The sequence below is a fragment of the Podarcis bocagei genome (genome assembly GCF_964188305.1).
Source record: "Podarcis bocagei genome assembly, chromosome: W".
Lineage (NCBI taxonomy): Eukaryota > Metazoa > Chordata > Lepidosauria > Squamata > Lacertidae > Podarcis > Podarcis bocagei.
This window is the reverse complement of record NC_138131.1, coordinates 72,729,256-72,747,742: the sequence shown is the minus strand read 5'-3', so window position 1 is coordinate 72,747,742 and position 18,487 is coordinate 72,729,256. Positions and strand designations below refer to the sequence as shown.

Below are 18,487 nucleotides of genomic sequence, written 5' to 3'. Positions count from 1 at the left end.
TCTGGGATTCCTCCCATTGTTGGCGAAGAACGGTGTCACCCCTGTGGACACGTGCTTCGTGTTGTTGTAGGCGAACTCGGCGAGCGGCAGGTAATCCACCCACGTCGCAGGCTGTTGATTGGCATAGCATCTCAGGTACTGCTGCATGATGGCATTGACCCTCTCCGCTTGCCCGTTGGTCTGCGGGTGTCTCGCTGATGTCAGGTTGATTTTGACGTTCAGGAAGCCCATCAGCTTCTGCCAGAAATTCGAGATGAACTGGCGACCGCGGTCGGACAGTATAGACCGCGGCAGCCCGTGCACTTTGAACACGTGATCTATGAACAGTTTGGCTGTTTGTTCTGCCGTGGCCACCTTCGCACACGGTATGAAGTGTGCCATCTTGGTGAACACGTCCACCACCACTAGTACAGCCGTCTTGCCTCTCGAGCTGGGTAGATCCGTGACAAAGTCCAGGGCCACCCTCTCCCACGGTTCAAACGGCGTTTGCAGCGGTTCGAGCAGTCCCGCCGGTGGTTTGTGCACCGGCTTGGCCCTCTGGCAGGTGTCGCACCTCGCGACGTAGTCCGCGACTTCCCCTCTCAGTCTGGGCCACCAAAAGTCCCTTGCGACTAATTCCACCGTTTTTTCCGTGCCAAAGTGCCCGGCCGTGGGTGCGTCGTGCAACTGCTGCAGTACCTTGGCGCAAAGTTCATCTCCCGGCACGTAGATGGCCCCTTTACGTAAGAGCAAGCCGTCCCGTATCTGGAACTCGTCGCTCTTCGCCGTGCCCTTGTGCACCTCGGCCATCTTCGCCTGCGCGAATGAGTCGTCCTGCAACGCCCGCCGCACCGCATCCAGGTCTACTGTGGCTGAAGCGCACGCCCACGCTGTTGGCGCGAAGATGTGCATGGCTGCCGCTGGCGTCGCCTCTTCGAGGTATTGCGGTTTTCGGGAGAGTGCATCCGCCATGATGTTGGTGTCGCCTGGGACGTACTCTATTCGGAAATCGAAGTCAGCAAAGAACTCCGCCCAACGTATCTGCCTTTGGTTCAGGAACTTCGCCGTGCGCCAGTGCTCCAGATTCTTGTGGTCCGTGCAGACCTGCACCGTGTGCTTGGCGCCGATCAGGAAGTGCCTCCACGCCTTGAAGGCTGCATGAATGGCAAGCAACTCCCTGTCCCAGATGGTGTAGTTCTGCTCCGACTTGCTGAGCTTTCTGGAGTAGAACGCTCCCGGTCTCCAGACCCCCTGTGGGTCCCTCTGCAGCAGGACAGCTCCCACTGCTCTATCGGACGCGTCTGTCTCTACCCGCATCGGTCTGCTGGGGTCGATATGCAGCAGTTGCTCTTCCGACGCGAAGAGACGCTTGAGTGCCTGAAAGGACTGCTCTGCCTGCTCCGTCCAGATGAATTTCTTTTTCTTGGAGCTTAGCGTGTCCGTAATAGCCGCCGTCTGCATCGCGAACCCTTTGATAAACTTGCGATAGAAGTTGGCGAAGCCGACAAACCGCTGGACCTCCTTCCGGTTGCGCGGGCTCTTCCAATCCAACACCGCTCGCACCTTGGCGCTGTCCATGGCTAGCCCCTTGTCCGACAACTTGTAACCCAAGAAATCCACCTCCGTCGTGTCGAACTGGCACTTCTCCAGTTTGGCGTACAGTCTATGCTGCTGCAACCTCTCCAGCACCTCCCGAACGTCTTGGTCATGCGCTTGCTGCGACTCGGAGAATATCAGGATGTCATCCAGAAAGCAGACGCACTTCTTGTAGAGGAGTCCCGCCAACACATGATGCATGAAAGCTTGAAAACAGTGAGAACCGTTTTGCAATCCAAACGGCATCACTCTGTACTCGTAGGTGCCCAGAGGCGTGAACATGGCTGTCTTCCACTCATCGCCCTCCCTCATGCGGATGAGATTGTACGCCCCTCGCAGGTCCAACTTGGTAAACACGCGTCCCTTGCGCACCGTCGCCAGTAGGTCATCAATCCTGGGCATGGGGAAATCAGAGGGCTTGGTCATCTTGTTCAAGAGGCGAAAATCCACCACCAGCCTCTTTTGGGGCGTGTCCTTCTTCTTCACAAAGAAAACAGGACTGCCCCCTACTGCCCTGGACTCCCGGATGAAACCGCGCTCCAAATTGTGATCTATGAACTGTTTGAGTTCCTGTAGTTCATCCTCAGACATGGAATACAGCTTCCCCTTCGGTAGCGTCGCCCCTGGTAGGAGGTCAATCTTGCAGTCATATTGCCTGTGCGGTGGTAGCTTGTCTGCCTCCTTCTCGCAGAAGACCTCCAGAAAGTCTGCGTATTTGTGGGGGACTGCTTGCAACGTTCCCAACTGCAGTTGTGATTCCTCCTCCTCTCCCTCCTGTCCGGGCAGGATGCAGTGTTCTGCGCAGTAAGAGGAGCCGAAGATCAGCTGTCGCTGGTACCAAGCCAGTGTCGGACTGTGCCTGTCCAGCCAACTCATGCCCAACACAATGGGTGTGTCCGACAGTCGTGTGACGTTAAAACTGATGACTTCCCTGTGGTTGCCAAGGCGCATCACCATTGGCGGCGTTTGCTTCACCACCTGCCCCCCCAGCAACTCTCTGCCATCCACTGTGACGACTTGCAGGGGCAGAGTGGCCGGTAATAGCTGTATAGCGTGCTGCTCCACAAAATCCTGTGCTATAAAGTCTGCGTTGCTTCCAGAATCCACAGAAAGCGGGACTTCGATAGTGACGCCATCGGGCAGCTGGAGAGATGCTGTGAGTTGCACTACTGGTTTGGGTGGGAGGGGGTCTGTGGGTTGCAAGATCGCTGGGGACTGCTTCAGTGATGCGTCTGGCTGGGCCCCAGTGCCTCTGTCTCCAGCCAGACATCGTCGTTTCCCTGCTGGTGTTCGCTGTGTTGCATGGCCGCTTTCACCGTTGCGGAGGCTGCAGTGTGCTTGGAGCTCCTCTGGGGACACTCTTTCGCCAAGTGTTGAGAGCTGTCGCATATATAACACTTCCTGGTCCCTCTAGGAGGTTTAGTCTTGACTGCCGCCGGTGCAGGGGCTCTGGTAGCTGACTGAGCCCTGGCTCCTCCCACCTCCATAGGTTCCACTCCCCCTCCTGGCGGAGGTGTAGATTGCGCACGCGTAGTGTCCCTGGGAACGAAAGAGAAACTTCTCGCTGCTTCGCGCCCTCCACGTCCTTCGTCTCTGCACCATGGACGTTCTTCCAGCCTCACCCCCACAGTCAGCGCCCTTTGGACCACCTCCTGCGTGCTCCGGGGCCTCTCCCCCCTCGCAATTTCGTCTTTAACAGCACTGCTCAAACCTTCCCAGAATAGGTCTCTGACTGGGGGCGAATCCCGGTCCCATTCCAAGGCACTGACCAGCGCAAAAAAGCGGGCGTGATACTGGCGTACGCTCGCCCTCCCTTGTTTCAGTCCATGAATCTCCCGTCGGGCAAGATCCACGTCAATGGTAGATAAAAAGCACGCATCCATCGCTTTGATAAAGGCATCTGCATTCTGAAGTGCCGGATCTTTATCCCTCCACAAATTGCGTAGCCACGCTTTAGCATCCCCATGCAAATGGGATAGTATAAACCCCACTTTCTCTTCCTCATCCCTAAAGTCTTTCGCCAGCAGTTGCAGTGCGCACATTACGTCTGCTCGAAAATTGGGGTACTGTTGTAAATTCCCATCGAAGTGAGCCACAAGCCCTCCTGCTCTCCGTGCCAACCCAACCCCCTCCGGTCTGGGTCCTGGCTGCCCATGCTTAACCAATGCTTCAAACCTGGCGTGGAGATCTCTGTAGGCGGCTGCCGCATCCTCCTCCCTTTTCTTGGATGCCTGTACCTCCGCGTTCAATTGGGTCACTGCCTGTTGCAGCGCTGAAATTTTCTCTGCTTCCGTCATCTCTGCCAACCGTTGTGAGCTCGCTCCCAAACACCAATTTCCTCCTCTCGCTGCTTCTGCCTCCGCTGCGAGGTATCAGGTGTCCGAAGCTTAAAAGAGACGGGTCTTACTGTCAGGGCTGCCACTCAGTCCCAGCTCACATAGGACCACGTTAGCCAGCGTTCAGGTTAAAAGAGTCTTTATTGGATTACAGGTTCCATTTCCAAACTGCAATATGCAGCCCTACTTCTTCTAGGTCAGACCGGCGAAGACCCGTCTGAGTCTCCGCCTCTAGCACACCAGCTTAATACCCTAGCCTTGCTCCACCTCCTGCGCCTTTCCCTCCGTCTCTGGGTCCTTCTGCCCCCCGGGGTCTCCTTTTTCCTACTCTCTTCTGACGCGGACCCCCCTGACCCTTCCGCCTCCTTGCGGCGGGCTTTGGGACCTGGTTCACTCTCTGGGCTGCTTACTGCGCCAGCTTCCGCTACATTTGAACTTGGCGCGCGCGCCCAACTCTCAACCTTCCTCTTGATCGTTTCGTCGCTCCCCGAGGTGGGCGTGACTACTCCTGACTCATGCCCTCCCTCCTTCTGAAAGCCTCCGGAACCCGATATCTGGTCCCCTTTCTCCCCGCTGCTCCCGGCTGGGTACGTGGGTCCCGATCTCCAACTGCTGCTCTCTGATTCCTCTCTGGACCCTTCTTCCTGGGGTGTCCCCCTGCTTTCCCCCCTTGCTCTGACCGCTGGCGCTCCCTTCTGGGAATCCTCGGACTCACTGGATAAGCTCGGCGATCTCGGTTCGTCATCCCCACTCATCTTTCCTTCGTATTCCTCCCCCTCGCTCTCTGTCTCCTCCCTTCTCTGCGTCTCTGCTTCTGAACCCCTGACAATCATAAAAAGTTTTTTAAAAGTTTTAAAACAATGTCCAAACAGCCTCAAATTTCCAAAAGGCCTTCAGCTCTCTTATAGTTAGCAGAGTTAATCTTTAAAGTAAAACAATGTCTCTAAAAAGTGCCAGAAACAGTGTTTCAATGTAGCAGTTCAAGTAGCACTCAAATGTAACAGTTCAGGGTAGCAGAGTAACAAAGTCCACAATCTGACAGTTCTATCAGTCTGGCAGTCCGACTGCCTGGGTTTCTTAATAAATTTGTAGATCCAAAGGGAGAGGTAAAACAAAGCCCAAAAACAAAAAGAGTTAAATCCACTAATATCAGTAAAGACAGTTCAAGTGATGCACGGATTAATAACTTTTAGCGCCACTTCAAAGGCTCAAGACAGATCAAAGTCTTTGCTTTAAGTCTTTAAGCAGAACCGGGAGACGGACTTCCTGGTTGCGTCTCCCACTTTGGCCGAATTTTAAATTAATTTGGTCTCTAATTCCATCAGTCCCTCTTACTCACGGGTTGTTGCTTTTCTAATCGGATGTTCCCAGGAAAAAAGGTCAGCGCTCACCGACAGCAGCTATGCGGCTTCACTCCACAGAAAGAGCGATCGACTCACAGCACCGCGCCAGCCCTTCCACGTTCCGGAGCCCCTTACGAGGTCCCTTCTTCGTTTCGGGGGGGGGGGGCGCTTCTGGTACCCGCCGAGTCCCACGACCACAGGCTTGACAATATGGTTTTTAAATGCTTTATGTGCTTTAACCTTGTCGTACCACAAGTATGCATGCCACCCAAAAACATTATTAAAACCTTCTAAATCCAAAATGTCTGTGTTCTCAAGAAGCAGCCAGTCCTTCAACCAGCAGAAAGCTGCTGATTCATAATATAGTTTAAGGTCTGGCAGGGCAAACCCCCCTCTTTCTTTTGCATCGGTTAATATTTTAAATTTTATTCTGGGCTTCTTGCCCTGCCAGACAAATCTAGAAATGTCCCTCTGCCACTTCTTGAAACAGTCCATCTTGTCTAGAATTTGTAATGATTGGAACAAAAACAACATTCTTGGCAATACATTCATCTTTATAACAGCAATTCGACCCAACAAAGAAAGCTTCAAATTTGACCATATTTCTAAATCCTTTTTAACCTCCGACCAGCATTTTTCATCATTGTCTTTAAATAAGTTCCCATTTTTAGCAGTCATAAAGGTAAAGGTAAAGGTACCCCTGCCCGAACGGGCCAGTCTTGACAGACTCTGGGGTTTGTGCGCCCATCTCACATCTATAGGCCGGGGGCCAACGCTGTCCGGAGACATTTCCGGGTCACGTGGCCAGCGTGACAAAGCTGCATCTGGCGAGCCAGCGCAGCACACGGAACGCCGTTTACCTTCCCGCTGGTAAGCGGTACCTATTTATCTACTTGCACCCGGGGGTGCTTTCGAACTGCTAGGTTGGCAGGCGCTGGGACCGAGCAGCGGGAGCGCACCCCGCCGCGGGGTTTCGAACCGCCGACCTTTCAATCGGCAAGCCCTAGGCGCTGAGGCTTTTACCCACAGCGCCACCCGCATCCCCCCATTTTAGCAGTCATATTAATCCCCAAATATTTCACCTTCTTAACCACTGTTAAACCTGTCTCATTCTGAAATCTCTCTTTCTCAGTCATTGTTAGATTTTTCTCAAGGACTTTAGTTTTTAACTTATTCAACTTAAATCCTGCCACATGACCAAACTCTTGAATCAGTTCTAATACTCTTTTAGTACTAGATTCTGGCTCCTGTAATGTCAATACTAAGTCGTCTGCAAAGACTTTCAATTTGTATTGTTTAGCTCTGACCATTATGCCTTCGAAGACAGAGGTCCTTTGGCTGGGTCAGGACGATATGGGATTACGGGGGCGCAATTAGTGCCAGCACCGTCCGTTAAGAGTTTGGGTGTAATCTTCGACACCTCCCTTTTTTTTATAAGATATTTATTGAAGTTTAAACATTACAGAGGAAAAAAAGAAAAGAGAAACAAAAAAGAAATACAAGCAATAAACAATTACAAAACCTCAGAAACAAAAAGAAATACAGTAATACAAAACATCAACAATACAAAAAAGGCAAAAAACAAAAAACAAAAACAAAAACATTTAAGAAACCCAAAAAAGAACAAACAAAAATAAAAAGAACCCCGTATTTTCATATCCTTATCTTTCATTTGCTTATTTCCTCGACTTCCTCACACCTCCCTTTTTTGTATTCTAGTTCAATTAATTATTCCAACAAGTTCTTTCCCTCTTTCTCAAATTTAGTTCCATAATTTATCTTAACACATTTTAGCCTTAAATTTACCCCTTTACCCAATGTCAATCTATTCATACTTAATTCTTTATAGTATTTCTACTAAAGTCATGTAGCTTCTTTCCAGCATCCTTCTAACATTCATTAATTTTAGAATATTTCTGTAAATATACTTTAAATTTTTCCAATCTTCTTCCACCGACTCTTCTCCCTGGTCTCGGATTCTGCCAGTCATTTACGCCAATTCCATGTAATCCATCAGCTTCATCTGCCATTCTTCCCTGATAGACCAAATGGAGCAAACAGCATGCAGAACTAGTGGTGGGAGGAAAAAATCCTTAAATAAGAGTCACAGGGGAATGATTAATGGACTTCAATGTCTGTACACTAATGCGCATACAGAGGAGGGAGAAAGGTTGTTTTCTGCTGCTCCAGAGAAGCAGACACGGAGCAATGGATCCAAACTACAAGAAAGAAGATTCCACCTAAACATTAGAAAGAACTTCCTGACAGTAAGAGCTGTTTGACAGTGGAATTTGCTGCCAAGGAGTGTGGTGGAGTTTCCTTCTTTGGAGGTCTTTAAGCAGAGGCTTGACAACCATATGTCAGGAGTGCTCTGACGGTGTTTCCTGCTTGGCAGGGGGTTGGACTCGATTGCCCTTGTGGTCTATTCCAACTCTATGATTCTATGATTCTATGATTCATCATTTTCATATATTGTACTTGGTAAAGCTTTATTTCTTTTAGAATTTCCTGGGAGTTTGGTTTCGCCCTCAGTTTCTTCTCTCCTTCTTTTATTTTTTCCAAAATTTTGTCTTTTTTCTCATTTTGCATTCTCTTCTTAATTGCATTCTGTTGTATCAAAAAACCTCTCATTACAGCTTTACTTGCGTCCCAGATTACTCTTTTTTCCACTGTAGTATTTATCTCAAAAGTTTTTTGGGCCTTTTTAATAAATTCATCATTCCTAAACAAAGAGTCATTCATCCTTCATCTGAAGGAACCAGTTGGCATTAATTTCATTTCCATCTTAACAGCATTATGATCAGAGCAGGTCTTTGGACAAATTTCAACCTTGCTAATCTTTGGAGCCAGTCCTCTAGTTACCCAGATTTGGTCAATTCTTGTCCATGTCATTTTTGCCTCCGAGAAGAAAGTTCACTCTCTTCCCAGAGGATTCTTCATTCTCCAAGTGTCAATTAAGTCTAAATTTTCAGTCATATCAAAAAATGTTTTGGGTAGTCTTCCGTCCTTGGTGATTGTTGGTCTTTGTGCCTTATCCATATTCGTAGATACAACACCATTCATGTCTCCCATTAGAATCATATTATAATCCAAATAGTCCATCAAGATTTCATGTAGCTTTTTGAAGAATTCCGATTTCCTTTCATTTGGTGCATAAATACCTATCACCAAAAATTTATCTCCTTGAAATTGAATTTCAATTGCTACAAGTCTTCCTTGTTCATCTTTAAAGATAAATTTAGGTGATAGGTTCTCCTTTGCGTAGAGAACCACTCCTCTTTTTTTGACTTTATCCGATGAAATAAATTCTTGGCCTAATTTTTTGTTGCTTAATAATTTCCTTTTTTTTTTTAAAAAAAAAATGATATTTATTGAAAATTTTTTAGAATTACAAAAAAAACAAGGTAGAAAAAGAAAAAAACCAAGAAAAAACAAACCACATCAAACAATACAGATTAATAAAAATCAAAGTCAAAAAATAGCACAACACAATCAAAAAACAAAAATATACCACAAACATTTAAAAACAAATCCAATATTCTCAAAACCTTAACTGTCATTACCTTCTTTCTTTGACCTCCTCCTCCTCCCTTTTTTTGTATCCTAGTTGTTAATTGTCGCAGCAAATCCTTTCCATATTTCATAATATTCTGTCATTACATTACCTTAATCTATTTTAATCTTATCTTACTATAAAAAACCTTAAAGCTTAAAACTTAAGTCTTTTACCAATTTCTCATAACCGTAATATTCTTACATAATTCTTTAAATAGCCAAATAATTTCGTTCCAACATTTTTCTAACATTCATCAATTTTGTAAAACAATCCTAATAGAAAAAAACAAAAAAACAACCCAATCTTCATCCAGCGTCTCTTCCTCCTGGTACCGGGTTTTGTCAGTCCTTTCTATCCCATCAATCTAGCGCATTAACCTGGTAATCTTATCTCCGAGGCCCTTAAGTCCCTTCCATGTCCCTTCCGCGGCTCTTCTTCATATTTATAGCTATATTTTCCTTTGTCTCCTGCGCCTTTCACTCGTGGGAACTCCAGCTTAACAATGTTTTTGACCCTTCTCGACAAATCAGCCCTTTTTCCATAGTCCACACTGAACTCCATGTGGTATTTAAGAACCTGTTTCAAAGTCCCTTCAAAATTAAGAGCCCCCACAACCCCAAACATCTCACGGCCCATTACCAGACTTGAAAAGTCCAAACATCCCTGCATAGGGGGGTCTATCCAAACCCCCATTTCCAAGCCAAGCCAAACTTTATCTTTCCAAATCTGGCTTTTTCCAAGCTCATTTGTCAAATCCAAAAACTCATGTTCCTGCTGGGCCGCAGCTCCCTCCATCTCTGGCGCCCAAGATTCAGCAACTTCCTCTTCCCTCATCTGTTCTGTCAGGGCACACTCCTGATTTGATTCCTGGGTGGGCTCCATATAATTTCCCACTGCCTGTTCAAAATTTCTGATCGCATCAGTCATCAAGTCCGTCTTCTCATGTAGCTGTTCCAATAGGGCACTTGTTTTACAGAGAGCACACAACAGAGCTTCTGAATACATTGTCCTGCAAGGTCAGAAGTCTATTCCCACGATCGTAATCTGTAGCAGCTGCAAGCTCCCCTATTCAGAATTGGTTACAGTTTCACAGGCTCCCTCTAGGGGAAAAACTTCTATTTGTTCTTTTCTTTTAAAGGCAGATCTAACAACAAAGTTTCATTTTTCAGTTATTTTGTCAATATTTGTTCCTTTAAAATGTGAAAGGGAACAATGGGATCACTATGTTTCTCTTCTTTTAGCTATCTGTCAAAAACGTTTGTCTCTGGTCAATGAGCTTCAAAAAAAAGTCAGTCCTGACAAGATGGATTGTTTTAAGAGGTGGCAGAAAGATATTTCAAAGTTTGTCTGGCAGGGCAAGAAACCCAGAATAAAGTTCAAGATTTTAACTGATGTAAAGGAAAGAGGGGGATTTGCCCTGCCGGACTTTAAACTTTACTATGAATCAGCAGCCTTTTGCTGGCTAAAAGATTGGCTACTTCTTGAGAACACAGACATTTTGGATTTGGAAGGTTTTAACAACGTATTTGGATGGCATGCATATCTATGGTATGACAAGGTTAAAGCACATAAAGCATTTAAAAATCATATTGTTAGGAAAGCATTATATAATGTTTGGATTAAATATAAAGATTTGTTGGAAAATAAAACCCCAAGGTGGTTGTCGCCAATGGAGGCAAAGGCTGTGAAAAAACTCAATATGGAGGCCAAATGGCCGAAATATTGAGAAATTTTGAAACAGGAAGGAGATAAATTGAAATTACAGAGTTTTGAGAAATTAAAAGTTAAAGTGCGAGACTGGCTCCGTTTTTATCAAATAATGGAGGTTTACAAACAGGACAGGAAAATTGGCTTCCAGGTGGAGAAATCAAAATTAGAAACAGAACTGTTAGAACCCAATACTAAGAACTTGTCAAGAATGTACAACTTGCTGTTGAAATGGAATACACAAGATGAAACAGTGAAATCAGCTATGATAAAGTGGGCACAAGATATTGGTCATAACATCATGTTTGCTGACTGGGAACAGTTGTGGACCACCGGTATGAAATTTACGGCATGTAATGCCTTAAAGGAAAATATTATGAAAATGATGTATAGGTGGTACATGACTCCAGTCAAGCTTGTAAAAATTTACCATTTGTCTGATAATAAATGTTGGAAATGTAAAGAAACTGAAGGTACTTTCTATCACCTTTGGTGGACGTGCCCAAAGATTAAGGCTTTCTGGGAAATGATATATAATGAAATGAAAAAGGTACTTAAATGTACTTTCCTTAAGAAACCAGAAGCCTTTCTCTTGGGCATTGTCGGCCAATTGGTGCCAAAGAAAGACAGAACTTTTTTTATGTATGCTACAACAGCAGCAAGAATACTCATCGCAAAGTATTGGAAGACACAAGATCTACCCACTCTGGAAGAATGGCAGATGAAGGTGATAGACTACATGGGACTGGCTGAAATGACTGGCAGAATCCGAGATCAGGGAAAAGAGACGGCGGAAGAAGATTGGAAGAAATTTAAGATCTATCTTAAGAGACATTGTAAAATTAATGAGTGTTAAAATGTTGCGGCTATAGAAGTAAGCGGATTACAGCTGTAAAGATTAGGTTAAAAGAAAAGAAAGGATTACAATTAGATTAAATTAAGGGTGAGGATTTGCTGAACTAAATATTTGAAATTGGAATGCAGAAAGGGGAGGTATGAGGAGGTCGGCGAAGTAAGGTTTAGGAGAATAAGGACTTGAAATTATACTTGTTTGTCTTTGTGTGTGTTTGTTTGTATTTTATAATTTGTGAAAACTCAATAAATATCTTTTTTTAAAAAAAAAAAAGTCAGTCCTGACACCCCGCTCCAGAATCAAGACGGTGGAAAGTTACTTTGCTTTACACTCAGTTCTGCAGGTTTAAACAGTCCAAAAAAAAAAAATTCCCCCACTTCTCCTGCTTCCGAAGGGGGTTCAACAATCTTAAATGGTGAAAGGCTGCAAATTCCTCTGTAAGAAAGTCTATCAAGGAGTCTTTCTCTAGTTCAGGTACTCCCCGAATTCTCAAATTTGTCTGTTTCTCCTTGAGCTCAAACATAGAAAGCATCTAGGACTCAATTTCTTGACTTTAAGAAAGCCGACTTCATAAAACTTAGGAAGTGCTGGGTGAGATCCCATGGACAGCAATACTAAAAGGAAAGGGAGTTCATGATGGCTGGGAGTTTGTTAAGAGGGAGATAGTAAAAGCACAAAGTCAGGCAATACCAATGAGACGGAAACATGGAAGGTGCCTAAAGAAGCCAGGGTGGCTATCTAAAGAACTTTTAACTGAATTAAGATTAAAAAAGGATGTGTACAAAAAATGGAAAAGGGGGGAAACCACCAAAGAGGAATTCAAACAAATAGCCAGCACGTGTAGACACAAAGTCAGAAAAGCTAAAGCACAGAATGAACTCAGGCTTGCTAGAGAGGTTAAAAGCAACAAAAAAGGCTTTTATGGGTATGTTCGTAGCAAAAGGAAGAACAAAGAAACAGTGGGGTCACTCAGAGGAGAAGATGGTGAAATGCAAACAGGGGACACAGAAAGGGCTGAACTCCTCAATGCCTTCTTTGCCTCAGTCTTCTCTGATAAAGAAAACAATGCCCGACCTGAAGAATTTGGAGCAAATGATTCAGCAAAGGAAACACAGCCCAGAATAACTAAGGAGATAGTACAAGAATATTTGGCTAGTTTAGATGTATTCAAGTCTCCAGGGCCAGATGAACTGCATCCAAGAGTATTAAAAGAACTGGCAGATGTGATCTCAGAACCACTGGCAGTCATCTTTGAGAATTCCTGGAGAACAGGCGAAGTCCCGGCAGACTGGAGGAGGGCAAATGTTGTCCCTATTTTCAAAAAGGGGAAAAGAGAGGACCCAAATAATTACCGCCCAGTCAGTCTGACATCAATAGCAGGGAAGATTCTGGAGCAGATCATTAAGCAAACAGTCTGTGAGCACCTAGAAAGGAATGCTGTGATCACCAATAGTCAGCATGGATTTCTGAAAAATAAGTCATGTCAGACTAACCTGATCTCGTTTTTTGACAGAATTACAAGCCTGGTAGATGAAGGGAACGCAGTGGATGTAGCCTACCTTGATTTCAGCAAGGCATTTGACAAGGTGCCCCATGATATTCTTGTAAAGAAGCTGGTAAAATGCGGTCTTGACTATGCTACCACTCAGTGGATTTGTAACTGGCTGACTGACCGAACCCAAAGGGTGCTCATCAATGGTTCCTCTTCATCCTGGAGAAGAGTGACTAGTGGGGTGCCACAGGGTTCTGTCTTGGGCCCGGTCTTATTCAACATCTTTATCAATGACTTGGATGATGGACTCAAGGGCATCCTGATCAAATTTGCAGATGACACCAAACTGGGAGGGGTGGCTAACACCCCAGAGGACAGGATCACACTTCAAAACGACCTTGACAGATTAGAGAACTGGGCAAAAACAAACAAGATGAATTTTAACAGGGAGAAATGTAAAGTATTGCACTTGGGCAAAAAAAATGAGAGGCACAAATACAAGATGGGAGACACCTGGCTTGAGAGCAGTACATATGAAAAGGATCTAGGAGTCTTGGTTGACCACAAACTTGACATGAGCCAACAGTGTGACGCGGCAGCTAAAAACGCCAATGCAATTCTGGGCTGCATCAATAGGAGTATAGCATCTAGATCAAGGGAAGTAATAGTGCCACTGTATTCTGCTCTGGTCAGACCACACCTGGAGTACTGTGTCCAGTTCTGGGCACCACAATTCAAGAAGGACACTGACAAACTGGAACGTGTCCAGAGGAGGGCAACCAAAATGGTCAAAGGCCTGGAAACGATGCCTTATGAGGAACGGCTAAGGGAGCTGGGCATGTTTAGCCTGGAGAAGAGGAGGTTAAGGGGTGATATGATAGCCATGTTCAAATATATAAAAGGATGTCACATAGAGGAGGGAGAAAGGTTGTTTTCTGCTGCTCCAGAGAAGCGGACACGGAGCAATGGATCCAAACTACAAGAAAGAAGATTCCACCTAAACATTAGGAAGAACTTCCTGACAGTAAGAGCTGTTTGACAGTGGAATTTGCTGCCAAGGAGTGTGGTGGAGTCTCCTTCTTTGGAGGTCTTTAAGCAGAGGCTTGACAACCATATGTCAGGAGTGCTCTGGTGGTGTTTCCTGCTTGGCAGGGGGTTGGACTCGATGGCCCTTGTGGTCTCTTCCAACTCTATGATTCTATGATTCTATGATTCTATCTGCTTCTGATCATGTACTTGTTTCCACACATCTGGGACCTCTATTTCCAATTGTGCTACTTCCGCTTCAACAGTAACAATATTTTCCTTAGCTTCCTCTGCAGTCTGTCTAGTTGAGTTAGATTCCTTAACTAGTGTCTCTATAGCTTCTGTGTTAGAATTAACTTTTTGTTCCAAGCTTTTTATACTTTGTGTATTTTGGTCCAATTTTTGTGAATTTTGGTCCATTTTTTTATTCATTTGTTCCAAAGAATTGTTAATTTTGCTTAAAACAAGAGCCCAATCCTCTTCCGATGGCATTCCTCCTTTTGATTTGGTATACATTGACACAGCTGCAGAGGGAGCAGGTGGGCCAGATGTAGAAGCTCTCCGAAAGGTCCTGCCGTGAAGGGAAATTCTGCTTCTCCACATAACTGTGGCATTATGGGAAGTTCTTGCTTCTTTTCTCTTGCATTCTGGGAAGTCTCGCTTATAAGCTTTTCTCTGCTTCTGCACACACTGTACAACCTGTTCTAAATACCAAGACATTCCCTCATTTCCCTAGACTGCTCAGTTCATCTTAAGTTCATGAAAAACACTATGACCTGTACTTAATGCACAGCTGACCACATCTACGGACTTCACTTATTATATTCTTTCATGTTATGATCAATCATTAGTAATTGTTTTAATCATGCTATATCAATCTTTAGTTATAATTTAATTAGGAGGTTTCATGCCTGTCTAGTTCCAGCTTCGTTTCCCAGCCTTTAATCTATCGGTGATTAATGTTCACATGTAATTCCCACCTTGTACTTATGTTAACCAATCAGCAACAAGTTGCTTTGTGTTTGTATCAACCAATCAGCCACAAGCACACCTGTGGCAATGTTTGTAATATTCAATAAAAGAGAGTTCCCGGGGCTTGCCCCGGCAGACGCCTCTCTCATGACACCTGCTACTTGTCTGTCGTGGTTTCATTCCAACATTTGGTGACCCCGACGTGATTCATTCCAACACTGCCGGATCTAGTTGTCTTTTCCTGTAATGAGTCTATTTTTTCCTTTCCATCTGCCATAACACTCAAAGCTTCTCAAGGTCAGATACAGTCCCAGAGTTTTATCTTTAAAACTGGAAAAATTCCACTCCTTATGACAGTGTCAAAAACCTCCTCTAGAGGGAAGCAATTGTTGTTTATCTTATATTAGTCCAAAGTATCCTTTTCTTTTTGTTTTTCTCTTTAAAGTTACTCTAACAAGTTATGCCAGTATATTTAATATCAAACTTTAGTTCAGAAACATAGTTGAAACTTTTAAGCCAAGAGAAAATAATTGCAACAAAGTTTCACTCACTGACAGTCAAATGGTCTATTCGCAGCCAATGCGGAGCTCCACAATGCAGCTATTTTAATGGCTGCCGCTCCCAGGTTCCGAACGGTGAAAAGTTAACTTTTACCCTCTTTTTCTGCACGCAAATAATGTCCAAAAATCCCCCCCCTTTTGCCCTGCAACCAAGGGGGGTTCGCTATTTTTATACTGAAGATTTAGATGTCAAAAGCAGTCTCTCAGGCTTTAGTTTAAAACTCCTTGCTTCCCACTATTTACAAAAAAAGGAAGGCGGACTTCCTGTTTTACGCCTCCCCCGTTCGTGGCCAAATTCAGCTTGTTTAAAGTCCAATTTCTTCACTTTACTCACAGGTAGTTACTTTAGATCCAAATGTCCACAGGAAAAAGGTCAGCGCTCCCCGGCAATGGCTGTGTGGCTTCACTCCATGAAAGTAGCATTCAGTTCACAGCACCGCGCCTCTCACCCCACTTCGCTCCGGAGCCCTTAAAAAGGATTCCCCGCGAGTAGGGGGCGCTCCAGGTGCCCTGCCGAACCCCCACATTCCCAGGCTTCCTCCACCTGAGATTTCTAACGGGTCCCCACCTTCGCCGTGGTGGGCGACCCAGTTTTCACGGAGCTAGTTCCTCCGCTTAGAGGAGCTCCTGCCATTAGCCACTGGCGCTGTCCCCGGAAGTCCGACACCTCCCTTTCCATGGAGGTGCAGATTGCAGCTATAACAAAGGCGGCATTTTTTCATCTCCACCAAGCTAAGCAGTTGGCTCCTTACCTCTCTCTCCCTGACCTAGCCACTGTGATCCACGCGACGGTCACCTCCAGACTGGATTATTGTAACTCACTTTACGTGGGGCTGCCCTTGAGACTGACCCAGAAACTCCAGTGGGTGCAGAATGCCGCGGCGAGACTCCTTACAGGGTCCTCGCTGCAAGATCACATTCACCCGGTGCTATACCAGCTGCACTGGCTCCCGGTGGAGTACAGGATCAGGTTTAAGGTGCTGGCTTTAAGCTTTAAAGCCCTATACGGCCTAGGACCCTCATACCTACGGGACCGTCTCTCCTGGTATGTCCCACAGAGGAACTTACGGTCTTCAAACAAAAACATCTTGGAGGTCCCGGGCCACAGAGAGGTTAGGCTGGCCTCAACTAGAGCCAGGGCTTTTTCAGCTGTGGCTCCGATCTGGTGGAACGCTCTGTCACAAGAGACTAGGGCCCTGCGGGACTTGACATCTTTCCGCAGGGCCTGCAAGACAGAGCTGTTCCACCAGGCCTTTGGCCAGGGCACAGCCTGACTCCCTCCCTCGGCAATCTTCGCGGAGCCCTGGCCCAGTGGTTGCCAGTGGCTTGATTTGAATTAATTTTAGAATGAAATGGTTTCTAATGTTGCATTATTTTATTGTTGTTAGCCGCCCTGAGCCCGGCTTTGGCTGGGGAGGGCGGGATATAAATAAAATTTGTATTTCAAACGAATCCGCAAGCTAGCTTCCAGGTATATTGAGGGGAATCTGCTCTTCTACATCACTTACTAGCATGAGTGAAGGAAGGATAATACTTATTCAATATATCCTTTCCTACTATCCTTAACATTCCCACAACCCCCCCCATCTCATTTGTTCTTGCAACAGCAGTGTGTAAAATACAGGTTATATTCCCATTTTACATATGAGAAAAGTGAGGCACAACAGCCCACCTACTGACTCAAGCAATCTCTCCAATCTACCATGTGCTCCCTCGCTTGCTCTCTCACTGTTTACATAGTTTTCTATTTCAGACAAGAAGCGTGGAGTTTTCTTTAACTTCATAAAAGTGTGGCTTGTTTCCTTCTCAATCAGTTTCACCTCTCTTTTGGGGATGAGTGGTGGTGGTAAAGAGAGAAGTGTATTTAGGATGGCACCATACGACATTCCTTTTCTCTACAGAGTCGGGGAAGTTGACCTTGTGGATGGGTTCCAGGGCCGTGAGAAGGACTGTATCATTGTGTCCTGTGTTCGAGTGAACAGCATGCAAGGATCAGTTGGGTAAGACTTTGCTGTCATAGTGCGAGGTGACAACTGAGGTGCCTCAACTTGGCAATTCTGACACTTAAGATGTGATCCTTGGGGTGGTCAAGTATGTGGGCCACTGTCCACAATTCAAGGTTGGAACAAGGGGTGTTGGAGCCCCTATGGTGGTCTTGTACTCCACTCTTGACCACCTGTGATGCCCATAAGGGATCTTATGAGAGGAGTTCCCAAAGTGTGGCACTCTGGCAGGGCCAAGGCTGTGTTAGCTTCCTCATTTCACCTCCCTTATCCCAATGAATTGACAATTCCTTATGTTGGCGAATCTGGGAGGGGGCTTCCACTGTGTCTAGCTGGGGGGGGGGAGAAGAGGGGGCCTCTAACCAGTGGTAGCAACTCTTCTGGCTCTTCCAGAAAAAAATAGCAGGATGTGAAAGTGCCTGCCTGTCCCACAACCCAAAAACTGTGTGTATGTGCCCTTCTGTCAAGCTGCCTGGAAGGAACCTAATGGCAGCCTAGGGTAGCACACAATAAAAGCCAGATCTTGAAGCCAAAAGTTCATATTGTAAGTGGAGGTGCAGTGTGTGTTGAAGGTGAGGGGCACTTTGTCAGCTTACAACTGAACTATATATCTGGGAGGTGCAGGGAAGTTGAGGGGTTGGCAAGGCCAGAAGGAAGCATTGGGCTTTGGGGCAGAATGGAGGGCAGAGTGCAGACACCCTCTTGCCTCTCCTCTTCTGTAGCTTTAGATGGGTCACAAAATGGGGAGCCCCTATCAGAGGGCTCCTGGCTTCGATGGGTCCAGTGCTTTTAGATGCGCCCCAGAAGAACTGCTGTTCAAGTGTCAAGGTGGGAGTCGAGAGCAGGTCAGGAATAACTCACAAGGGGCTGAAATCAGGCAAGCAGGGTTGGACTTCTTTTTATTATTTTATTTAAAAGTTGGGGGGGGGGGTTAGAAGGAGAAAAAAATTCACTGTTGTGCTAATGATGCATTTCTGTTTTTCAAGTCACCTGAATCACAACAAATAGTATTACTCCACCAACAGGTTGTGCTGGATAGGCAGCTGAAGGTCCTGACATGGAAT

At 45.8% G+C, this 18,487-nt stretch overlaps 1 protein-coding gene across 1 annotated transcript in view; it reads left to right on the top strand.

Annotated features, from left to right (window-relative positions):
• The window catches only part of LOC308578268 (putative helicase senataxin), a 180,073-nt gene that overhangs the window by 156,983 nt on the left and 4,603 nt on the right, over positions 1 to 18,487 (top strand). The window contains exon 17 of the mRNA XM_081178517.1: positions 17,322 to 17,420. Within this exon, the coding sequence (XP_081034643.1) occupies positions 17,322 to 17,420 (99 nt within the window). The remainder of the gene's footprint in view (positions 1 to 17,321; positions 17,421 to 18,487) is intronic.